Source organism: Theobroma cacao, chromosome 5 (genome assembly GCF_053813885.1).
Source record: "Theobroma cacao isolate CCN51 chromosome 5, ASM5381388v1, whole genome shotgun sequence".
NCBI lineage: Eukaryota > Viridiplantae > Streptophyta > Magnoliopsida > Malvales > Malvaceae > Theobroma > Theobroma cacao.
In genome coordinates this window covers 9389430-9415976 of record NC_142643.1, presented here as the reverse complement: position 1 = coordinate 9415976, position 26547 = coordinate 9389430, and the positions used below count along the sequence as shown (strand labels likewise).

General features: G+C 33.0%; 2 protein-coding genes across 12 annotated transcripts; one reads left to right on the top strand and one right to left on the bottom strand.

The window, feature by feature from the left end:
• Positions 1-16959: 16959 nt before the first annotated feature.
• On the top strand, positions 16960-20038 carry LOC18598409 (BTB/POZ domain-containing protein). Of its 5 annotated transcripts, none has more exons than XM_088806052.1 (3): positions 16962-17079; positions 17982-18041; positions 18467-20038. In XM_088806052.1, the coding sequence occupies exons 2-3, from the start codon at positions 17989-17991 to the stop codon at positions 19746-19748; spliced, it is 1335 nt and encodes a 444-aa protein (XP_088662178.1). In that variant the 5' UTR covers positions 16962-17079; positions 17982-17988; the 3' UTR covers positions 19749-20038. The 5 variants fall into 5 exon arrangements, with proteins under 5 accessions (XP_017976006.2, XP_088662178.1, XP_017976005.2 ...); XM_018120516.2 differs by having other exon boundaries at positions 16989-17079; positions 18441-20038; XM_088806053.1 differs by having other exon boundaries at positions 16999-17079; positions 17962-18041.
• Positions 20039-21359: 1321 nt separating this feature from the next.
• On the bottom strand, positions 21360-25910 carry BLH1 (BEL1-like homeodomain 1). 7 transcript variants are annotated; one of them, XM_018121594.2, is made up of 8 exons: positions 25619-25910; positions 25286-25397; positions 25086-25176; positions 24611-24772; positions 23668-24486; positions 22765-23138; positions 22600-22660; positions 21360-22515 (listed from the first exon to the last, which is right to left on the bottom strand). In XM_018121594.2, exons 5-8 carry the CDS (start codon positions 24421-24423, stop codon positions 21700-21702), a joined length of 2007 nt encoding a protein of 668 aa, XP_017977083.2. In that variant the 5' UTR covers positions 24424-24486; positions 24611-24772; positions 25086-25176; positions 25286-25397; positions 25619-25910; the 3' UTR covers positions 21360-21699. The 7 variants fall into 7 exon arrangements, with proteins under 7 accessions (XP_017977083.2, XP_007027983.3, XP_007027982.3 ...); XM_007027921.3 differs by having other exon boundaries at positions 25086-25133; XM_007027920.3 differs by having other exon boundaries at positions 23668-24440; positions 25086-25133.
• Positions 25911-26547: the final 637 nt, after the last annotated feature.

Here is a 26547-nt window from a genome sequence, read left to right as displayed (position 1 = left end):
TATACTACCTTGCACATCTCTTCTCGCATCTCTCAAACCTTTATAAATCTCAAACCTTAAACTCTTCTAATTATCTCTTATGAATTGCAATCTTGCTTCTTCAACTACAAAGAATGCATCAACAATAAATTATTGAAGTAGTTTGTCGCCTTTCAACAATGTACTGTTAGCAGGATCGTACTTTTGAATGATATAAGCATAATATTCCCTCATTGACATATGCTTTCTTTACGACCTTTCTTTGACAGAAGAATCAATATAGCTAATGTCTAACATATAGCCATCTTCCCCATAAAGGAATAACAAAGGATATTGCATTGCCATGAAAAAAGGATGCAACTCACTTATTCATTTCAGTCCATCAGCTCTATGCTCAACAATGAAGTCATGGTGACAATCAAATGCCCCTATATCACCAATAATTAATCCAACAAGCTCTAATATAGTAAAGGTTGCATAAGTTCTTTCTTGGTTATTCCATGCTCCAAGTAACTTGAGTCAAACTAGAAGGTTAACTGATTTCCTAATCTATCTCTCATTATTCTAAATACTTCAACTCTTTCATTAGTTTCATCAAGCATTTTTATCAAACCTTGTACTACAAATCTATCAATTACATTGCTAGTACTTTCTTGTCCAAAAACAAACATTCTATTGGTAACTTCATTCTCTGTGTCATATATATAAAGCTGTTCAAACTTAGGCTTATGTCTTATAGAAGGAATCAAATAACCAACTTGATGATGATTTTAACCATTTATTCTAAAGAACTATGGACTTAGATGACTATTTATAATATTATCTATTCTATTCTTCCTCCAATTGATGTAAATTGAAACATAGAATTGTGAATGCTAATATTCTCTCTAAATTTACTACTCCTGTAACCTCCTTCATAATTTAATAAACAATGTAAGAAATTTGTTTACGCCTGAATAAAGGTAATCGAACCATACCTTGTTGACAACACAATGTAAATGTACAAAAAGTTGTATTGTAAGTTGTATCAATTCTTTCTTCATGCCACATTATAGCATCACAAAATGGACAAATACGGTTTAGGCCTCCAAACCTAAGTACTGAGTTGTACCTTCCTATTATATAAGTACAAAATAATTAACCATTCATGACCGAGATCTTACAACTAATTGGTCTCATAAAAACTTTTTTCAATTTAAACATCACTTATTTGTATGTTGACTATACGTTAATTGATTTGATCTTTCAATATTTTGTTCATGTCACTAAACCTCAAAACATAAAATTCTATAATCCTTTTTACATTTTCCATAGAAACAAAAAATATGAATCCATAGAAATCATCATCATAATAAATTATTTTGAGAAATATGAGACGGAAAGGTATTTTAAGAATTGTGCATTTACCTTGAACATCACTTTTTCCTTCTCCATTACTAATTAAAGGAACAAGTCGTTGACAACTCTATTATATAGAGTTATTTTGCACATTTTGGGAACTTAAATAGATAGATCTTTGAGATTTAAGGTTCAGATTTTAGCATTTTAGGTGTTTTTCTAGTTTAAGTTGAATTATATGTTGAGTAGTTAATCGAAGTTATTTTAGTTTAATTTTACTTTATTTTGATTTAATTTACTTTAAGAATAGTTATTGTTGATTCTCTCATTCCTTTTGTAGGATATTTGATGAGAAAGGTTCATTTGATTTAAAACCGCACAAGTATGGTAATGGCTTCATTTGTACATGTTGCAACAATTCAAGGATAACTTGAGCTACAAAAGTTCAATTGATGTGATTCTGGATCCATTGGAAAGCCAAGAGACAAGGCTACAACTTCCATATTTACCACTTCACCCAGTTTGGATCAAATTGAGGTCAAAATCATGATAAAAGATGATGGACTGCTACAGTTTTGTACAAGGCAGCACATTAAGTGAAGGCCGAGGCCGTGACTTGCTCAAAGCTACAGTGCCGAGGAAGCCAAGGCTGCAGCACTAAGGAGAGAATGGCCATGACACTAAAAGAATGGTGGGCATCATAAAAATTCCTAAGACTAAAGCTCCACGGCAATGCAGAAGGCAAGGCACAGTGTCAAGGAAAACAAGGTCGTTGTGCCATACTACTTTACAAAATTATTTTTTTATGCAAGAATATGGAATTAGGTTATTTGGAGCCCATTTAAGGAGTCTTTTTCAGACGTTTTGAGATAGAGTGACAAAAAACAACTATTCTGGAGAAAATGAGCCAAAAATAAAGCAAGAAAGCAAGAGAATTTAGGAGAGAATCAAGATCAAAAGCTTTAATCCTTAGTTTTTCTCTCTTTACTTTTGTATTTCTCTTATTTGTGTTTCTAGGATTTTAGTGGATTTCAACATATAGTCAGAATATTTGTTTATTTTTTATTTACTATAAATGGGTATAATTTTGCTTATTCAAATATGCTCTTAATGTTATTGATTGTCTAGCCAATAATTAACTGATTTGTTAATCTAATTGAGACTCAATAAAGAGATTTGAATAATGTATGTTCACGTCACTTAGGTGATTTGATTCGCAATTTAGGTAGATATACGCCAATTGCCATACATAGCTCGATTAGAACACTAACTTAATGAACCTTATTTAATTCATTACTATGGGCATATAATGACTAAATTAAGTACGGTATTTGTGAAAGCATCTCAACGAAGACTTGTTCATAACTTTGGATTTTAAGTTAGTGAAACCACCAGTGAATGTAAATAATAAGAAAAACTAGTATCAGATGAAGTGTTGAATGAACCCATAATCCTAAGTTTTAGTATATTGCTTTCTCAAGTAATTTTAATTTCTATTATTTAATTTAGTTTTAATTAATTTTTTTAAAATTTTAATCATTTAAATAAGATTAATTTATCATAAATTTTAGTACTTAGTAAAGATTTAGAAACAAATCTTTGTGGGAACGATATTATACTTCATTACTATATTAATTGTTTATGATAACATACACTTGCGTGAAAAAATTGATAACAGTCGTGTAAATTAACAATCTATAAAAAGTACTTCAATAGACATTCAAAATCAAAATTATATGTCCCAACAATTTAGACTGACTGATCATCCAAAATCGATACATCATATATATTTTCAAATTGAAAATCACATTCTCTAACAGGGCACTCATAAGTTGAACCTCCATTGTTCAAATCATTTTGAATAGCAGAATTGCTAACAGTTTCAATAATATCAACATTTGTTAGGATAGAATGTTGTTCCATATGAATAACGAAGATTGGTTGTCAATAAAATAGACACTATAAAGCTCATCACAAAAAGCATGACTATAGTTTGAAGACTCAACAGTTTATTTATTTGGTTCTTTTTCTCATACCTTCATTTGATATTACATATGTATGATAAATAGTACTCGTAAATTAAAATGAAAAGAAATATATACTTACATCTATTAAAAATGTAAAGCATCAATAACACAAAATGAATTGATAAAAAACTGATCTTGTCATGTGTAAAAAACTATGAATATTGTTTCTTATTGTTCAATCTCCCAATAACAATATTAGACCATGTAATTGCACTTTTGTTTTTCTATTGTGTTAACCATACTATAGAAATAAAGTTTACTATCAATGTCAAAATCACCTTATATAGGAAAAAACTAACTTTCTATGAAATTAACAGCTTTAATGTATTGGTATACTATTCCTACACATTAATAATATAACATGTGCACCTTCGTACAAGAGCAAAACTATAAATAAACCAAACAATCATGTGAAATTGTCCCAAATAGATTTACATGTACTTAAGAAAACAATGGCAAAATAAAAAAAAAAAGGTATAATCATTCAAATAGAACAATACATCTAAAAAACAGAAGAACACACAATGACAACTTTAAAGTCACACCTCAAATATTGTACTAAATTGCAAACTCCTCAATGGTTAACGAACAGAACTTAGCTAATGTCAACAGTAACTTGAACAAACTACAACAATAAAAAAACACATTAAAATGATGCAACACAAACTTGGAAACCTTTACAACAATTGTATAAAGAGGAGACAATATGAAAGTTCAAAAAATAATCTAATTTAAACACGTCAATATTGACATAAATAATACAACCAAGTCAAATATATTATTGTACAAAAGCTAAACCTAAAGCACCCAACCAGCAAATATGAACATAAGGTTGATATTCAACACCCAAAAATATAAAAGAAAAATCAAACGAACAAATATATGGAATTATTGTAAAGAAATCAAAACACGCAGGACTATTAACCAAAGTAAAGATAAAAAAAATTGACTCCCTCTCTGGAATGAATGATTTTTAATTTAAAAAAAAAGATAAAAAACATTGTCTTACTGTTTCAATAATTGTAAAAATAGAAGACATTACTTAAAAAAGGGAAAAACAAACTCAGATATCGTAACCTGTCAAAATTTAGGAAATCATCAACTATGGATAGATAATATCATGCAAATCACAAATCAAAAACCCTAAACGAACTGTAAAAAAATCATAACACGCAAGACAATCAAAACAAAATCAATAAAAGTAAACATAGAAAACATTTTATCACTATTTCAATAACTATAAAAATAAAAGACAATACTAAAAAAAAGGAAATAAAAAGAAATAAAAACCCTCAAGTATCATAACCTATCAATCTCAAAAGATAATCAACAAAGGAAGAAAAAAATAAGAACCAATATGGAACCACAATAGCAAGAAACAAAGAAAATAGAGAACAAAAAAAAAAGGCACAACTTGGGAAACCAATGAACAAAGAAAGAAAAAAGCAAAAAATAAAAGAGAACATAAAAGAGTAAACTCTAAAATGGAAAGAAAAACAAAATAGTCAAATAAGACCACAATATGAATAGTTTGTTTCCTTAGTAGGTGAAGAGCAGAAATAATTGCACAAAGAGTACTTTTCATAAATGGGCTTGAGGCATAAGGCATTTTTAAGAATGGTCCTACCTATAATTTTATCTGTTTTTAGCCAAGAGAAAAAAAAAAATTGGACAAAATTATCCTTAATGAAACCGACCAACTCGCTAGGCTCCGTGCCTCAACCCGAAACCTATTAACGGGTCAAGTATGTTTAAGTTTGCGCCTCAAACTAACTCATATTTTTTGAGCTTTCCTCACTATACTATTCATCTCTAGAGTATTCCTTACCAGAAAGAAAAATGTTTAAGCATTTTGAGCATTTTGGAGTAGTTTTTGATACACGAAGAAAACCTGTGAGCGTTTTGAGCATTTTCAAACATTTTAGAGTGATTTTTTATATATGAAGAAAAACTTTCAAACATTTTGAGCATTCATTTTTGTTAATTATGTTGTTAAATGGAATATGGTGTATCGTTTGAAGTTATTGATCTTGTTAAATGGAATTCAGTAGTTTTGGTGATTTTTGGAAATTATGTGACTAGTTTTTAGGCATTGCGTGACTGACTTTAGATATTGCATGACTGAATTTGGGCATTACGTGACTGATTTTTGATAAGGCATTTGCGTGACTAGTTTCTGATAAGGCATTGCATGACTAGTTAATAGGCATTACGTGACTGAATTTGGGTATTGCGTGACTAGTTTTTGATAAGGTATTGCGTGACTAGTTTCTGATAAGGCATTACGAGATTAGTTGATAGGCATTGCGTGACTAACTTTGGGCATTGCGTGACTAGTTTTTGATAAGGCATTGCATGACTAGTTTCTGATAAAGCATTGCATGACTAGTTGATAGGCATTGCATGACTTGTTAGTAAGGCATTGTGTGACTTGTTAGTAAGGTATTGTGTGACTAGTTAGTAAGGCATTGTGTGACTTAGACATTGCTTAAAAATCAGTCACGCAATGTATAAAAACTAGTCACAGAATGCCTAAAACCAATCACGTAATGACTAAAAACTAGCCACACGATGATTAAGTCACGCAATACCTAAAAACCAGTAAACTCAATTTTAGGGTTCTATGAATAAACCAATAAACTCAAAAACCTAAAGCACTTTTTTTTTTTTTTTGCTAAACCATGAAATTGTGCATTTCATAAAAGATAGGTTACAAAACTCCATAACCTTCCAAAGTAAGAGAAAATATATCCCTATCGGGAGGTCTTGCTCACTCCCTTTATACAAAAACAAAATATACCCTCTTTACAAAATATTTCCAAAACAATTTCAACTCAAAATCTCATTAAAAAAATCAAAATCCCTAGCAAACATGCTTAACAATCATCCCAATCCCAGACACAACAAAATCGTGAACCACCATAGAACTCACCAAACATGCTTTAGCTGATCTTTCTCCCTGAGCAAAATTGCTGCCTGCAAAGAGCAAAATCGTTGTTCATCGCCTTTAAGAACCCCAAGATCCACCATCCAAAAAAATAAAATAAAATAAGAAAGAGCTTGATGTCATATCTGCGAATTGGATGGCGAGATAGACATATTTGAGCAGAGAGAGAAATCGAGATTTAATTTTAAAATTTTTATCTGGATGGCAGGAAAGAGAAAACTAAAACTATCAAGCCCAGCTCTATTATATACTTGCCATGTCATTCATGTATTTGATAGCATGTCTACATACTTGGATGCCTCGGAGAATTGTTAAAAGTCGGTATCGTACCTAGTGGTACAATTAAGTCGATTAAAACCTTGAACTAGTTTGAATAGATATTTTAGGATGTATTTGAGAGTTATTGAACCTTAGAATGTTTTAATATGATGATTCGGAGTTCAAGGATTAACTTGGAGTCAAATTAGAAATTTTATAACATAGAGGCAAAATGGTCATTTTGTCACCCAAGGGTAAAATTGGAATGTTGGATGAAATTTTTGACCAAGTTTGACTAATTGGAGCATGATTTGAATTTTAGAAGTGAAAAATTTCAATTTCGAGCATAAGGGCAAAACAGTCATTTTACATGCCGATGAGAACATAATTGGAATTTTTGAAATTTTACACTACCATAACACTTGTCAAGCCCATGAATTTCACCTATTATCATTTTATACTTTGTATAATTAAGAAATTACATGTGGTGGTGAGCAAATGCTTAATTGTTAAGTTATTAACCATGGACCAATCACATGGTGACACATGTCAAGTTTTAATATTTTTATAATTACCTTCATAAGCTCAACTTAAACTCTCTCATTTCATTCTTCATGGCCGGCCAAAGCAAGGAACAAAGAGAAAAGAATAAGAACAAACCCTAGAGAAGAAAATCCAAGAGAAATTTGTTGAATTTCAAGGAACAAAAAAATCAAAGGTAAGATTTTTCAATTTTAGCTTAAGATTTACCTTTTCCCATGCTCTCTTTTTCATTTTTCATAGTTGAAACTCAAGATTTCATGAAGGAAAGATTGTTGGCCGAACCTAGGGGGAGAGGTTTTGATCACGGGTTTTGTTAGATTTCATGCCACATACGCGTTTTTAGTTGTTTTGTGATACTCGACGTGAAAAACAAGCATGAAAACCACATGCTCTTCATCAAACTCTCCTTGGTCGAATTTACTAAAGGACATATTGATGATGAATCTTGTTATATCTCATGTTATTTAGCTCATATTTGATAAATTGTGGTGTCGGATATTGAAAACAGTTATGGAAATGTATGGCTCCTTTAGTAAACGATTTGAACAACAATGAGAAAATCATGTTCATTGAGGTACTTTGGGTGTAATTGGAGTATTGGAAGTGTAATGAATATATTTAGAGTTGAATCGAATGTTTTGGTTGATTTAACAGTGTATAGTTCGAGTTAGGTCGAATACAAATTCAGACCGATCATAATTGAACCCACGTAGAACACCATCTTGAAGTGATTATTCAGACAATTCTCATTCAATTTCATGCATTCATATAGAGCCTGAAATAGTTTTATAACAGTTTAGTACATATATATTGAATTACGTGTCGTGTATTATGTATAGGTGGTGAGCCCTCTGATAAGGGTAAAGATATTGTACCCGAGGACCAAGAATAGGAGTACTCCAAACTCCGGCTATTGTGAGTAATCATATGTTCATCTTAATTATCTAAAGTGGTTTATACTTGTTTTATGATTTTAAAGAATAAGGCACTTAATTTGCAAATTATTATGTTTTACATTTTAAATGTTGGTTAAATGAATGATATTTATAAATTATTCTGAAACTAAATGTTGATTTTCGAAATAGAGTAAGTGGAGGCTATACATTTGTATTATATATATATATATATATATATATATATATATATATACATGATTTGAATTGATGGCTTATGAAATTATTGTTGCATGAATAGCTGGAATTGTGGTTTTGTGAATTATATAAATTGCTTTGTCTTACATTGACAGGCTGGATAGTATTAAATTAGCCATGTCATGCTGTCAAAATGTTTATTGATTTGGTGGGTTATTTGATTAGCTTACTGCAGTGGGCGGGTTTCTGTGGACCAGCCTATTAGAGGGGCATGGTAAACTTTGTTATATTTTACCTTAGTATGAGAGGTGCAGAAGGTATCTCCTAAGGTAAGTTTAGAGTTCACTTCACGCCGAACCACCACGTGAGGATGAAACTCAACCAACGCCAAGGAATGGCTATATTTTAAAAGTAAAAACATGTTTTATGGGTATATGTCGTTTTAACATCCTTGGCGGACTCGGTTGGATGCCCAGGCCAAGGTGTCCCCAAGTATAAGTTTTGGCACAAGCCAAGTTTTTAAGAGAATCATAAGCCTTGTTGATTATTTTGATGAAATGTAATTGTTTTATATGAATTGAAATGAGTTTTTGAATGTTATGAATTATATTATGATTGGATGATTAAACTGTCTCCATTTACTCGACTTTAGATGTTATAGATGAATTTTGCTTACTCACTGGGTTTATAAAAACTAACCCCTTCTTCTCACCCATTTCAGGTTCAAGATAATCTGTTGATAGCTGATTTCTTCGAGGATCTACTTTAGGATTTACATCCTTAGAAATCGAAGGTCTACCTTCTTATACATATTTGTTTATTTTGGGAGCCCACATGTCATTGTAGAATATTTTGTATACTTGGCTGCGTGTGCCACTGTATGTATGAATTTATTTTGTTTTTACACTACAAAAATTATTTATGCAGAATTCTATAAATATTGTTTTATAAGAAAATAGAATATTTTATTCAATATTTTTGTTTAGTTTGATTAGCCATAATTTCATTCTTAATGGATGATTTATATTACTAAAATTATTTTTAGATAAGAAATGTATATTTTTTGATCGTATGTTGTATCTTTACCAGGTTTCAAAATTTTTGGGTAAAAATGACCAAAATACCCCTGTGTGGCAGAAATTATTTTTTATTTGTTTTGATTTAAAATAGTTTATATTCCCTTAAAACATGATATTTAGTAACTATTGCTCACAAGGGAGATGTAAAACTGATGCGAGAGTCTTGCTAGGTTTTAATTGATATTCCGGGTAATGAATGTCTATCGAAATATCGCGGCGAATGTCACGGGCTCGAAAGGAGTACCGGGTCGTGACAGAAATCATTTTAATTTGTCTAAAATCGTTTAAAGGGTATTATTGTCAAGTCATACCCAAAATTGATCAAAAATAGTTAAAATTATAAAAAAAAATGATATTTTTGAATTGGGCTTATGAGGAAGGTTAGTTCTCACAATTTCCTCTTGCACAAATGCCAAGAAAGGCAAATAATCGAACAATAAAGTACTTTCCACATTAGAATACCCATCAAAAATAGAATTATCTAGAAGCAATCGTTCCATGCCAAAATGACATAGTTTGTCCTATTCCAAAATCGCCTATTTTGCACTCAGTCATTCCCAACATACCCCTTGTCGTCACACACCAATTCGTCCATTCGATCATTCTCTTACCTACAAAAAATCGCTCGTCCCACTTACCCTTAGAAAACCAAAACCTCTAACCACGATCTAGTTGCACCTTATCCAAAAATGAACCAATCATCTCCTAGACCCTTCCAAAAATGAAAACCTATGATATCAACTGTTGAATTAACAAAATAAAAGGAAAATAAAATAACGAGAAAACCTAAGAAATGAATGGTTCAATAGACAAAAGGAGAGCAAAACAAAATAGGGAGAAATTCCAAATGATAAAACCAAAGAGGCACATTTGGTTGAACCAACAAAACCCCAAAAAAGCAAAAGCAATAAAAACCAAGGAAGAACAAACAACAAAAACAAAAACAACGCCATTCTCTCTCAAGCAACCAAAACCATAACCCAAAACGCTGTCGTTTTGAACAAAGTGGGAATGGAAAAAAAAAACCCAAACCAATCAATACTTTTATATATAGTATTAGATATAATTAGGAAACGAAAACTAGCTAGTATTAGAGAAAAATAACACCCCATCTTATCTTGATAAACTAGGAGTTAAGATCATTATACTAGTAATATTTTTCCCTTGTGACTATGAGACTAAATAATCAAATTTAGAACTTCCATTTTGAAAGCAAAAGATGTTGATCAAATGAGGTTTAGATGGAATTTAAGGAACCGACAAAATTGACTTCAAGGCGAGCCTTTCAATAGACATTATTTTTAAGACTTATTTCGCCCTAACCACTCGATATGCAAAGTAAAATAATGCGAATAGTCTTAGGGATACAATGAAACCAATGCCTAACTTTGTCTTACACTTTACGAGTGTAGAACGCTAGATACACCTAAGGGTTTGCAAAGTTATTCAGTCTTAAAGCTTACTTTTTGTAATAAATAGATTCTAAGGAATTTGGACGCTTTTGTAGTTAATGGTAACTTAAGTGTTTATGTTAATTTTCAGAACATAACACTTCTCTTGCTCTTGATTTTTCTGCTCTTGTTTTATTTTTTATTTTGATGTATCAAAATGGTTAGTAACAAGCCCTTTATATAAGCTTACAAATGTCTCTTCTTCAAGGACACAACCTTTTCATCAAGGTAATATTTTGTCTAAAAGACATCTTTACATTTTACAAGACAAGACCTTTGGATAAAGGTATTGTTTCAATAATCACCTTATAAAATGACAACTATTTATTTCATAAAACATAATCTTTGAGTTATAATTTGAAACGATAACTTTTTATATTCAAACTTTTGAGCTGTGGTGCTTTTCCAATTCGTTTCTTAACCTTTGGATTTAGAAGTGTTTTTTCAACATATCATTTTACCAATAGACATAACTATTCACATGAAAAATCTACCGACAATCCAAAAGTCATGTTAGATCACTTTATGTGACATAACATTTGAGTTAAGATAGTTTTTCATTATGTAATATAACCTTTAATTTTGAAAATACATCAACAAAAAATATGTTTATCATTGAAATAATTATTCAATCATATTATATTGACTTTTTTTTAATTGTTATTATTAGAAAAAAAAATTGAATCTAATTTTTTTGTTGAATATATACTATTAAGCCCAATGCTTAATATTCAAATGGTATTGAAGGCATGCATGCATTAAACTGCAATGTTATGACTTCCAATTTCATACATGTCAATGATCACAATAAATGCGCATAAAACTTTTTGCAAAGAAAGGAAAAAAGCACACTGATTACGGAACTTGTTTATTGAGCCTTAGTTGAAGAGAAACAACTCTCGACCTTTTTACCATATTGAAATCGAAATTTATAGATAGAGAGGTTCTAGAATCTGGACTTCCAACTTAATCCTTCAACATGAAAATTCTAGAAATTGGTCCAATCAATCAAATAAGGAGGTATTGCCCCATGCATATCAACATAGTTAAAAATTCCAAAAGACAAGATGTCGTGGGAGTCCCCATCATCAGACTCACAAAAGTGGAGTCAACGGGTGACATTACCTAATTATTTCTCTAATATAACAAAGGTGACATCTAAACCTTTTATTTGCTATTGGTGCACGCACTTGCCTATGACACTACCCTTTGTCATATTTTTTTTCTTTACAAATCGATGGGCTACAATGTTCTAATTTCAAGTTTTCTTTATGACTTATTCAATAAGGAAATGACTCCAGCATGTATCAAAGCTCAATATGTACTCGATGGGGGGGTTATGTAACGTTTTTTATTGTGAAAATAGTTATTATTGTTAAATTTTATGTATAATTAATTTATATTTATTTTGAAATTTAATATTATTTGTTTTATAATACAAAAATGTACTTTTATGTTTTATTTAAGATTTTGACAATAAAAATAATACTAGTCAAGTTAACAAATTTAGTGTACTAAGATTAATTTTCCTTCTCCTTAATCTACAACTCTCCGATATGTGAGATTGTTAATATTTTTTGTAGATAGGAATAGAAAACTAGTAATACCTTTATATAATGAATCTCTAGTTCTACCTATCATAAGATTTAGAGTCTCTTACACAAACCTACACTAATAAGCTCACATAAAATATTCGAATCACGCTTACTTTATTAAATCATATTATGGACTATAAAAAATATCTCTTTATCAAAACCAAATTAACTTAACCTGATTTGATAAAACGTAAGAAGTTAAATCATGTAAGTCCGCATTATAATATATCCAAGAAAATATAACAATCTCTCACTTGGATTATATTATTTAAATTTAGATTTTTTTAAAAAATTTTCTTAAAAATGACTCACATGGTAAGAAAACTAAAAACTTTATAGACTCAATTTAAAAAATAAATTAGTCTTGAGACTACTCCAAACATTTTTTTGTCTAATAAAATTTTGCGATATCGAAAAATAATAGTAACTACATCTTGTTAGTTGCTTTTGAAAATTAATAGAAGAACTTTTTTGTTACAACTTTTGAAGTGAATGAATCAAGAAGTTACTTTTTGAATTATAGAGACAAATATGATACAACTCAATTTTGTAGTCTATTCGAATGATAATTATAAAATAAAAGAGACTTACCTCTTTTTGTAAAACATATAATATGGAAAACGCTCAAAGCTAAACAGCAAGATATAATATATATATATATAATCCCATGTATGTAAATAAACAGAAGTCTAACACAAAAATAAAATAAAAGCATCTTTGTGAAGTAGGATCTCAGCAATTTATTTAATTTTCTTGAAAGAAAAAAAAATTGTTAACATTGGAAGTTAGGTTAGAATCACTGATTCCCCATTATTTTATGTTGACATTCAACATTGTGAGCAACCAATAAAAGAAACCGACACGTCACTTTATCTTACAACCAAAACAAATTAATTTGTTCAACTTACATTAACTATCAGTCAAATGAGATGTGAATGGCAAATAAGTGAATGAATGGTAACAAATAAATAAAGCAAGTTGGGTCAACATTTGATTTGTACTGAGATGTGGGCCATTTGGCTGCTTTCTGCTTTAGAATGGAAAGTAATCAATATAATGGATGCTTCTTAGTTTTAAAGTCAATAGTCAGGTTTAATTTGTTTATTAAAACTAAAATTTATGTTAGATATATAATGCATTCTTTTTTTTTAATAATTTTGTATTCTAATAAGATTTTTTGCTACTTATTTTGAATAATATTTAACAACATGTTAAGTAGTAGACAAACTTAGACCACCTACTTTTGATTGCTTCTACTCCTTTTTTCAATTATTTGCATTTTACTTAGTAAATTACTATAAAGTAAAACTAAATCAGCAAAAATTAAAGTCATATTTGATTAAAAATCAAAAAAAATGTAGCAACTAAGTATTTGAATATATTACTACGGTGATAATATATCATATACAAAATAATTTGAAAAAAAATTTCTAGAGCATAATTAATTTAGTATTTATAATTTTTTTTTTCATTTCAATTCTTGAACTTTTATGTGTAAGTTCATGTAGTTCATATAAAGTAAGATGTTATGTTTCACATATATTATTGTTAGTAATTTTTTTGCGGTAAGCTCATACAGATAAAAAAATATATAGTAAAATTCATCTTTCATCATAATTTTTCTGTAATATATTTTTTTGTTTATCAATTTTTGGATCGTAATTTTTTAAATATTGCAAATCAATCTATTTCATCAACTAGTGTTAAAATTTAATGAAAAAATATCACTTTAGTAAAGATCTGCATAACATAAATCTCAATCTAAAAAGTAAAAGATATAAGATTTTTTTTACTATGGGGACATCCAAGGGTCCAAACCCACCTAATTTTTTTCACCCGAACATTCACATGGGCATCCAAGTGATGTTGAGGTGGTAGATTTTCTGAAACTTTAATGGCAACATAAATTTATAATATATTAAAAAATTACGTATGAAAATATAATATTACAAAAATGTCATGCATGCCTAGTGCAACTTACTCCAAAGATACATGACCATGTTATGATATCAATTTACCTCCCTTATATTAAAATCTCGGGTATGCCCCAAGCTTTGATTGATTACTAAAATAGTTAAGTAATTAGTATTGCCTCTATATATTCAAAGCCTTTTGGTAGCTTAACATTATGGCCAGACATACCTGCATCAACTTGTGCTAACACTAATTGTTTTGAAAGTGTAGTTGGCACGATAAAGAAAAAGATATAGAAAATTAGATAGTATAAGACCTTTCCTCGTTTTTTTCTTTTTCTCTGGTTCGCTTTGATTGGCAATGGAATGGCCTGAACCTGCTGGTCTAATAATTATTTACAAATAGTTTGAATAAACGGCCCAACAAGTCGGCTGGTCAATGGATTCATTAACTTGTTACTTTGAATTAACGTCAACCATTCCAAGTTCCAAGTCCACCCACTTTGTCTGCTTCTGCCTTCCTGTGTCTGTTTCCGCTGCCTAGTCAACACTCCACTCCTTTTGAACACTGGAAAAAGCCCCCCCACTCAACTCCCATTTTCTAATTAATTATTACAATTATAATTCGAGGATTGCTATATTTTCTCTAATTACAAGCCAAGTAAAGTAAACAAAAAAAAAATGAAATAGCGGTAGACTAGTTAGTGTAAGACAGCTTTGTCGTGAAACACATGGAACGTTAAGCATTGTAATTAGCCAACTTCCACGTTAATCAGCTTCACCAATCCATCACATGTTTCAGACTTGTGAAAACAAAAACAGTCCATTTCAGCTGCAGGATATTGGCACTCCTACCAGGTCCGAGAAGAAGGTGAACACGTATGTCTCTTCTGGGGTTTCATTTGGGTACCTACTTCTATTCTTGCTGAACCATTTTGCACTCAATATGGATCGTAGACGTAATGCATCTCAAGATGCCAACGCCTTTAGTTCCCTCCGCTTCTATAACATACGACTTTCAAATGTCCAGGAAGCAACACTTTTATCTTTAGAAATCAGACAAAATGTTAAGTAACATACATACGTGCATTGGACGCATTGTCTTTCCTTCCAGTCTCCTTCAACTCTAGCTTTCACAGTAGTCTTCTCTCTTTGTTGTGGCCTAAGAGAGTAGGTAACCTTACCTGCCTTTGATTTATAATTAAGCATAGGTCTTTATAGCTGCATATATACTGTAACACTATAAGAGTCATAGAACCATAGTTACGATGAGATCAGTTAAGCTTTTTCACCTCTACATTTGAGTTGTAATGAAATGCAGGCAAAGTTTACTTTCTCAAAATAATAATACTAACTTCAATTATGATGAATTTTTTTAATGAGATCAAAGAAATGATTAATCAATTATATCTTCATTGCATTGCATTCCATACAAAGCACCAATCAAGGCAGTATATAATTGTAACCAATTGCCTAACAAAACAAGAGTCAAGAACCATTAATTGCGAGATTGAATTACCAGGTGCTTGCTCTATGAATTTCCTCCAGCTTTGTGCTTTGGATGCAAATATTCTTGTAAATTTGGTCGTTGGGACCACACATCGATTGAAAAACGTTGTACGCACTATATATCACGACCATTATAAGTTAATTATGAACAATGATAACGGAAAATGCACGTCAATTTATTTATTTATCTATTATTATATATGTCTAATCTTTATTAATTTCTAAATTCAAGCTAGGTTTTGAAGTTTCTTACTTTGCTTATTATTGGTTGATTCAATGGTTTCAGTAATTAATGTTCTATTTTTCAAATGTTTGATTATACCACATATTATTCAATTTTGGGTTCAAAATATTTATAGTATTCAACTCCACATTTTCTTTACTTTCTCTATTCTCTGCAATTCCAACAAGTGAACGCTTGTCCAAATATATATACTCTAGAAGCAATTATTTCAAAATCGGATGTCTTCACAAGTTGTAAATCGAATCAAGTATCTTTCTATTTCTTTTTAGATTGTTAAAACCTTTGAATTCGTGATTGATCTAAGCTTTTAATTTCTCCCTTCAACTACCATTTATTGGATTTATATATGTTGTCATACTTACCAGTGGGCTTTCAAACTTTCCATATTTTTTAAATTTAAAAAGCATAATATTTACAAAAACTCTTAAACTATTTAAAAAAATTTAAATAAACTTTTATATTAAATCAAATTCTAATACTTTTACTTTGAGTCAAATAAACCCTACTACTAAAGGGTGGCTAATTGTTGTTAATAAAAATATCACTTATTATTTTTTGAATCATGCGGTGTTGATTTAGCATGTTGACATGTCAAAGTGAATGATGATACAGTATATTGATGTGTCATAATGATATGATCATGTGACATTTTTCAATTATCACATCAATGTCATGTAAGTATAAAATGATAAATGATATTTTGATTAATAGTAATTAATCAACCGTTAGTTACAAAAGTTTATTTGGTTCAAGTAAAAGTATACAGACTTAAATTGAAAATAATAGAAGAATAAAAATTTATATGAATTTTTTTAAAATAGTTTTGAGACTTTTTAAAGTATTATGGCAATTTAGAATTGTTAAATAATAATAATAGTTATAGTATTAGTTTATAAGAAATCAGTTGGAGCCAAGCCCATGGAAGAAATCAGGTCCAAGAATTTCAAATGGGCCAATGGCTTCAGGGGTCTGCGCATACATGACAGTTCTCAACTCACTCATTCCCAACCTCTCTCTGTGACTCAGAAAGATAGAGAAAGAAAGAGAGTGCTTTTTTCTTTTCTCTACTGCTAATGCAACTTAAAAGTTCGAGGTAAAGGAGAAGGTATTGGCTTTCAACTTCTTTGCTTGAATTTTCAATTGGGTCTTTGTTGTTTTCCTTTAATTATATTTATTTAAATTGCTATCCATTTTTTATGTGCAACTATAATGGTTTTTAGAATCAAGGTATTGTGCTTAAATTGAACGTAGTTCTTCTTCTTTTCTTTTTTTTTTATGATCAGTTCGAGCTTTCAGTTTGAAGAATTACCAATGGATTTGTCTCATATGGAAATTTAGTTTTCTTTTTTTGCGTCAATAAAAATCTTCTTTTTTTTGGTTTGTAAAATGTGATTTTATTGATAGATAAAAGTTTTGGGTTTTTGAAATGAGTGTCATATATTGGCAGACCAATTTCCCAAGTAATGTTTGGCTCACTGGGTATCTTGCTCTTGTGTTCTAAAACAGAGCCCCTACTGGATATTTTGTTTTAGTCCTTTTGCTGATGAATGAGCGACCAAGAAACTTTACTTGCTTTCTAGTCCCGTTTCAAGATATTTGATTTCTGTCTAGAATGAAATTTCAGTTTGCTTTTTAGAGCTATTTGTATTTTATCTTAGTTTAATGGAGTAACCTGTGTTACTGTTGATAGTTTTAGATTAACTCTCATTTAGTGCTTAAAGTTTACAGTTTAGCTCAACTGCGTAGTTACGAATGATTCAATGAATCTTTTATTATGGATCACTGAGGATTCAGGCAACATTAGATACTCGTGTATATGTGGTTCAATCATCATACTCCGATTTTGCAACTGTTAGCCAAGTGATATGAAATTGTCAATTATCATTTAAGCAATTCGACAATGTACAATAGGTTCTAAGGCTCTGTTGCTGGGGAACTTCTTAATTTTGTGTTTGTTATTATGTTGTAGTACTTATTTGTCTTTTAGATTATTGTTTATCTATATAGGTGCGTAATGCATCAAGTCTCAGTTCTTAGTGCTCGATGCTTCAAAGGAGGCACTCGTAGGTATTCCCACTGACTCATTCTTGACATTTTATTAATTTTTGGCTGCAATGCTGATTTTTTTTTCCCCATAAATTAAACCTAGCGCAACGGAAAAATATACTTCACTTTGCTCAGTTGTATTTTATATTCAGTGTATATGAGGACAGCGTGGCACTTCAACCAAACATGTTTGGTTTAGTCTGTTCTTGTATAGAATTAAATCCTATGTTTATTGAAATTAGCAACTTTGATTAGTTTGGTTTTAATCCAACTGCCTGAAAGTGAAAGTCACAATTTAATACCATGCATTTGTAGTTGAACTTTTTCTTCTTTATTACAATTCTCCTTGGCTCAATTATTTCAATCACTCTTAGTTCAGCTGTTTCTATCTTTTTATTATTATTTCCCTCTTGCCTTAAGGAACATAAAATGGATGCTCCAAGCAGAATAGGTGACCGGTCAACCAGTGATGTTGTGGTGAGGCTACGAACACAAGAAGGGCGTGATGAGTGGATATATTGTCACTCCGACATCCTTGTGGAAAAGAGCAAATATTTTGCTGACCGCCTCTCTGAGAATTGGCCAACATGTCAGATCCTTGACTCACGCAATTGTGTTGAAGTTTACTGCCAAGAGTCAGACTTTGATCACCATGTCAATGTTCTACGCCTTCTTTATGTTGTTATACATGGCTCAGTTGATGACTTGTGGAATGGTGTAAGAAATGCTCTTGGCATTCTCCAGGTTGCCATTGAACTTGGGTGCCCACAAATTGTTACTGCTTGTGTGAACTACCTGGAAGCCGTCCCTTGGGAAGAGTCCGAGGAGGAGGAGATTCTAAGAATCATACCAGGCATGGGTGCTCAAGTGGAACCAATTCTTGCTCGTCTCCAACCAGTCAATCCGTCAGCTATACATGGGATTTTTATTTCAACTCTTCGATTTGCCACGTCATCACCGCCTTCTTTGATGAATGATCTTAAATCTTCAGCTCAAGAGCAGCTTGAGTACATGGTAACTGAAGATGATGATGCCCCTCTATTAATTGCCGATGATGATATCAAATCTGAGGTAAAAGATTGCATAGGGAGACTATTTTCTAGATTTAACAATCTGTTAGAAGCTTTTTTATGTGAGCCCACTGAATCCGTTGGTGAGGATGGAAGGATGAAATCATTTCAGTCCTATTTAGGAGATTTTTTGTGGGCTTGTCAGTTGTTGGCAAAGTTGGAAATTATGAGGGAATTTGTTAACAGTTGGGTGGATGCATCTGACAAAATAGTAAAGGTCATGCAACCAAGTCCAACAGTGGAAATAATTGAGACAAAACTAAAGCTTGTCGAGGTTGTGGCAAAAGTTTTGGAGTCAATAGGGTATGGCACTGTTATTTTGCCAACTGCTAAACGACTTCACATGGTGAAAGTATGGCTTCCATTTGTGCGGGTTACAAAACCTTTGACTGATTCTGTCACAACTAATGATGAGGATTCTTTAGCATTTAAGTTAGATGGTGAACTATGGCAGTCGTTGGAATCAACATTTGTTTCCATAATTCTTGCATTGCCATCCGCAGACCAAGCTGAGATTTTGACTGAATGGTTAGGAAATGAGCATGTAAGGTATCCAGATCTAACTGAGGCATTTGAGGTGTGGTGCTACAGGTCCAAGGTTGCCAAGCGGAGACTGCCATTTTTTGGGGACAACCATTGTATGACTAACACGCTTTGAACCATTTCTCTCATTTTGTTTAGGCTCTGATTCAGTAACCATTTGCTTAGTCAAGCATTGAGCATCCAAGCTTTTTAATTTTTGTTTCTTTGTATAGAAAGCTGCATTTAGAAAGGAAAGAGTCGTTGACATGAAGAGGCGTCTAAGTTAGCCCCTTGTGCTCTTTGTTTTGGTTTGAAATTGAAATACCAGTGTTGGTAAGTTATGTAATGCTAGATCCTTTGTAATTGTATAAACGTGGAGGTGATTAATCTCATAGATAATAAAAATCAAGGTATACAATTGTCGCCTGCTGGAATTTGCAATCAGATTATCAGTTTTGTGCTGGCTAACTTTGATTTTCTACACCAAATCTTAGTTGAGAAGAACTTTTGAGAAAGTATTGATGGGCATGAGGGTTTCTTTTATTGCATGAAATTAGCTAGTATAAAGGGGAAACTAGCTTCCCAGCCTTCAGCTTAAAGCTGATTCAAAGTATTACAAGGTGGTACGGTACATATTTCCGTGGGGAAGCTTCAAACTGAATTTTAAGATGAACACATGAAATGGGCTTTATTTGTACTATGAAATTTATTGGTCAAAGAAACAGAATTATAGAAACAAATATGTTTTATCTGCAAAATGGAGGGTAGAGAATGATAGATTTCATAGCTAGAGCTATGGTGCCATCCCATTGGAGCCTTCTTTGAATCTTGAGAAATGGAGTGTGATTTCTGGGACAGAAGGGCTAAAAGTTGAACAGGATTTTTATACATCTTACCCATTTTTTAGTGCTAGTTAGAGTTGATCATTCCAAGTATACTTGCTGAAGAAGCAATTTGGAAAAAATAAATATTCAAACAGAGAAGAAAAGATTGAATTTGAAGTATACTTAATTCTAAAAGAGAAGGTTGAATTCAAATGGATTTATTTAATCCTAATAAAAAAATTCGATTACTCTTCTTTTCCTTAATTTAATTAAGCATAGTCTTCAAGTTGATAGACTATTGCTGCACTTTTGTCTCATGCTTGATGACTTTTTCAGCCACCATCCTTTCTTTTCCTACCCTTTGTTTATGGCTTCTAATGGGCTAAAAAAAGGGGTATCTTATCTCAAGCCTTTCCAAATTATATTTTATAAACTCTTGCTGACTATATCCATTTAAAATCTTGACGTTAATTTATCACTGCATGCAGTACTCATGATTTCAAGATGCTTCAATCTCCGAGCATTGATAAAAGAGTAAAAATTGAAATCCTATTTATGATAAGCTCACAACAAAACTACACTTGAGTATTTGATTCATTATGATTTCTCTGCTTAAAGAGTAAAGCTGGAATCCTTATCCCCAAATCCCAAAAAAAGAAAAAAACTCACAGCAAAGCTTGAGCACATTCATCAAGAATGCTCCTGGAAATAATGTTGCTCCCTAGAATTCCAGTTGCAGCGAACACGGCTTCTAAGATGCATTACTCAGCAGATAGTTTAGATAAAGAAACCACTATAATTACCCAAAAAGACAAAATGATTTTTTGTAACCCAATCTTATTTGTGTTCTTAGCAATTGATTAAACATCAGCACAGAACTAAAATTAGTAAATTCTTCCTCATCCGTTTGATGAAACACTACATTCACACCCAAATTGACTAAAATTTGATATACCGGTATACCCAAGTAACTAATTTTATGACATCAATCCATCTATCCAATCCCCAAAACTTACAAAATTAATATACAATCCTCAAATATATGCTGAGATCCTAAACTGTCTAAGGACTCCAATTGTTCTATGCAAAAAGTATAAACCTATACTAGGTGAATGTTCTTTCTTTACACTACCATGCATTTTCCTTGTTCCCTAATGGAGAGAAAATGATGAAGAGAACAGCAAGAAATAGTGAAAGAGGAACCCTGAAACCATACGCCTACAGGTTTCTTGAAGCCTAATGGTCTTGCTCAGATCATATTCATCAGGCAACAAAGTCTGGTAACAATTGCGCCGCAAACCTTTTTCTGTTCTGAATGCTGATGTTCTCATATGCAGCCGAAGAGTGAGGTGCAGAAGGGTTTATAGTAGCAAACTCATTTGGTTCACCAATGTCTAGCCTCCTCCCCATTTGGAGGTTTGGGTTTGGGAGAAAAGTCTGATGAGTCCCGGATAAGGAGAGGTTTTCACAGTGGGGAAGACCAAGAGTGAGGGAAACACCATTACCTGAAAACCTAGGAGTGAACTGTTCTGCATCAAACCTTCCAATTTCTCCAATCGGGTATTGCCCAAAACCTCCCATGAAATTTGTATTGGTTCCCATGAAAGAGTAGCCTTCTTTGCCAAACTTCATAGAAACCTCATTGTTTGCCTCACTTTGCTTGATATCGATGTTTATTGATGGGACACTGCTTGGGGACTGCAACAGTTCAGTGCCCCTTGGTTTTTTTGGACTTCCTTGGGTGATCCCTTCCAATTCGGATGATCCAATGAGGGAGAATCCTGACTGGTTTCGGACATTTCCTGCGAAGGGAGACGTTGAAGCCGTGGAAATGGACATTGAGGAAGCATTCTGGCTTGTGAGATTGTCCTGTTTGGAGTTTAAACTTTTAACGTGGTTCTCATTGGCAGGGCTTTTCTCTGGAGCAGTGGATTTAGATGCTGAATCTTCATTGTTCTGGCTCTTGCTGCTTTTATCCTCTGAACCATTCTGTTCGTGCTCCTTGACTTCCTCCAAGTACATCTCTTCCACCATTGGCTTCCAAAGCCGAACTCGAGCATTTATGAACCAATTAGACACCTGAATTATCACAAAACATCCTAAAATTAGACATGCCACAACTGGGACAAGACAATGCTAAAGAACGCAGAATTTAGCCTGTACCTGGCTCCTAGTAAGCCCTGTTTGCTTTGCAAGCATGTGTTTGTCCGAGTCTTTAGGATAGCTGAAATGCAAATAAAGAAATCAGATATGATTGAAAGATGACGAGGACCTTCCACATTTAGAAACTTTAAGGAATATTGCAAATTTGGCTATGATAATACTAACGGATGGAGAAAGTGTTCGAAGAGCCAAGCTCGAAGAACAGAAACTGATCTTTCTGGTAATCCTCTTTGGGGTCTCCAAGCATTGTGCTGGATCATTCCCAACTGCTGAAGTGCTCTTTGTTGTCGAAGGTGATGATCGACAAACTTAAGTCTCGAGCCCTCAATTTTCCCTCCTAGGCAATCTTCCTCACCTAAACTCTTGTTTGCAGCTCGAATTTGACCAGTTATTGCATCTTTCAAACACCGGAACTGCTTTGAGATGGTCTTTAATGCAAGAGCTGTGTATGTTTTAGCAGAGCCAATTCCAGCTGCTTGCTCAAATGAGGAAATTATGATCTGCATCTGGTGATGGTATTGCCTGTACCGATGATCAACCTGGAAAAAAACAACTCCAAATCAATGTTGTGGTTGAGCCTGTACTTGGGACCATCGAAAAGAACATTGAAATTCAATCTTGATAACCAGATTTCAAGAATCTGGCATACAAATTTTATACTCTTAACTGTCAAATTTCATTGATTTGAAGTCTAAAATAAAACCATCGCTTTCAATTTCAAGAAAATCAAAAACTATATCTTCTTCTTGAAAGATTGATATCTAAAGGGATGAGACCTCAATATTATAAAATTCGAATTGATGACTCCATGAAAGTAACTTTTATCCCAGTGTTTTCCAGGATTCTTACTATTATTATATCATCCGACTCAATTGACAAAGACTCAAACTCAACTTCCCCCATATTTAGAACAATATTTTCCTTGAAAAACACAACTTCCCCAAGAAAACAAACTTATTTTCTTGTACACTTCCGCTTTCAAATGATCAAACCAAACCCACCAAAACACATGCAATTGAAAACTATATATACACACAGACATGATAAATATCAATATAATTTCCATACCTCATCAAGCATGCTGATGAGCTTTGCTTTCTTCATCTGAATTTCCTGTCTCTCTGCCGTTGTCAGCTCGGCACCGCGCTTCCCACCAGCCTCCCCACCACCGGAGCCATCTCCAGCCACCGCCAATGATTCTCCAACAGCCTTACTGCTATTGTTATTATTTCCACTACCCTTTTTAGCCAATTCACTCTTCGTAATTCCAGTATTGTTAACATTAACAACCTCATCAAGAAGTTCTTGAGCAGCCTTCAAGTACTTGGAGCTCAACAGCACACTTTGCATACCCGACACCCCATTAGTCACCCCTGAACCCGAAGAAGCGGACCCGCCTGAAACCCGCATGTCCTCACCTGAAACTGCTTGAGCCTGTGATCCGTAACCAGGATGCTGTTGTGAAGAAAGGCTCAAAGAGAGTCCCTGTTGAGCGCGTGGAGTGTCACGCGCTCCTCCAGAAGGGTCAATAGAGTTGTACAAGTTGTAATGGACGCGCTGGACGAGGCCATGCAAGGGGGAGATGTCGTGGGAACTAGGGTCCTGGTTGGCGCTGGATGTGGCAGGAAGTGGGATGCCGACGAATTGCTGAGTATGAGGAGACGGAGCGTGAGGAGAGAGGGAGTTGGAATTGAGGAAAACGAGGTTGTTTGCCGGTGGAGGAGCGGTATCCGAGTACTGAACATAGGCAGGGTTCATAAGTACCAGGGTTTGGAGACCATCAGGTGCTTGGATTTCGGGGTTGCCATGAAAGTACGTCGCCATGGGATGATGTTTTCTTTCTATGAGTTTGCAAAAATCTATGTTAGTTTCTGTGTTTTTCCTTCACTGGACAGAAAAGAGAAAGACTGAGTAGCAGTACTTGCATAGTCACATACATTAAAAAGAAAAAAAAAATCCATCCATAACATCAGTCACAACAATATAACACGAAAGCTTACACATGTTTTACCTTATTCTTCACAATGAACCCAGGGTCTTTGAATCAACCCATTTAAGGGCTTGCTTGGTTGATGAATTGTGGGAGAAAATTGGAGAGTTACTTAATTCTTAGAGTCGCTGATGCAGAAGGGATAAATGGGATATTGATGGTCTTCGGATGATCAAGTGGATCCTGGAAAAATCAAGAGAAAGAAAAGGAGTGATGACCCCACAGAGTTCAAAGACAAATAATTGTGATTGGTTCAAGGTTTGAAAACAGGCCATGTTAGTTGCCGTTTCTAGTTCTTCATATTCTAGAGCATGAGGACATGAGAAGAAGAAGAAGGAGATGGAGAGGGGGAAGGAGGGAAAGAAAGCTATGGTGTTTATATAAATATGGAGAATAGGAGAGAGAAGGATCAGGTACAGAGATTGAAAGAGAGAGGCAGAGAGAGAAAGGAAAAGAATTGATTATAGACTATCGTAATAGTTAATAATATTGGTACCTGGTGTGATGGTAATCTGAGTGTGCACGTGCTTCATGATCATCTCCACTGCAAAGGAAGAGAAGGATTTTCAGCTTACAATGAAATGAACCTAAAAAAAAAACCAGCAAAAATTGAAAAGAAAAGCTTCCACAGTTAATAGCTAAAACACCATAATACAAGAGGAAGAGACACCACTCCATTCACTACTCTATACCCACCTGTTTGAGTATGATCTATCTATGAATTTATCATCTTATCAAATCCCTTCGCAACAGAGAGAAAGCTAGTCCTTAATTTGTCAGACTCAAAATCTCTGGCCTCTGCAACTCCCTTCAGAGAAAAGGGAAAAAAAGAAGGAAAGAGAGAGATGGGGTTAAAAAGGCTGAGAAAAAGATACCCATCTTTATTCACTTCATTATCCACAGATTTATGGCCATTTTCTTCCAACTTTTATAATTCCCATTTTTTTTTCTTTTGTAAAATTTTGAGAGAAAAATATATTTCTCTTTCAAGCAAACTAGGCAGATACATAGTAGGAGCAGTAGTAGTACTTGTACATGTTTTATCTTGAGCTTTCTGTAGAGCAACTGTGAAGGGTTGTTATCCTTCACAGATCACGAACGCCCCCTTCCGCTTGTCTACCTTTCTCTTTTATGGCTTTTTAACCAAGTACCTGCGAATAGATCAAAACAAGGGAACTTCTCTGATTTGACCGGCCCTTTTCAAATCATTTGATGCACCCAAGCAACTTTGATCAGCTCTACACACCACCTTTTCTTTTCTTTTTCTTTTTTATTTCTGTGAAAGGAAGAGAAAGAGAGATGGTTTCTGATATGATATATAAAAGCCAAGCCTTTAAAAGAACAAAAATATATAATAATGAAATTTTTCCAAGTGTGCCACAAAATTACGAACAGCTGAACAACGAGGAAACATCTCCTTCCACGCCATAGCTTAATCAAGAAAAGAAAATTACAAAAAAAATAAAGTAAAAAATATGAGATGATCATCATCATCATAATGATGATGATGAACAGAGAGGGTGGGGGGCCCCACTCCTCAAATCAACATTAAATATCTCTTTGTCTTTTTCCTGATTATTTTTTTTCCATGATTTTTAGGGCTATTTTTTGTGGTTGGATGCCAGAGTTTGAAGATAAAGCAATTAAATTGCCAAGGAACACAGAGCCAACCACCTTCGCACACCTACTTTAATGCTTGAAAAAAAGTTAAATAGAAAATGAAACAAATACTAGTACTTGTACAAAATACTACCTACATTTCTGTATTTACAAAATTTAAAGAAAACCCATTGTTTGTCTGAATTTGAAATATAATAATAAAAAGAAAAATGAAAAACCTGTGGAATCTACCCAAAAGTAAATAGTTTGATCTATGGAAACAAAACAAAAACAGTGGGGTCCCAATCAAATGCAATGTATTTGTGAATTTGAATCAAGTGTTCCCAACTGTGTGGGTC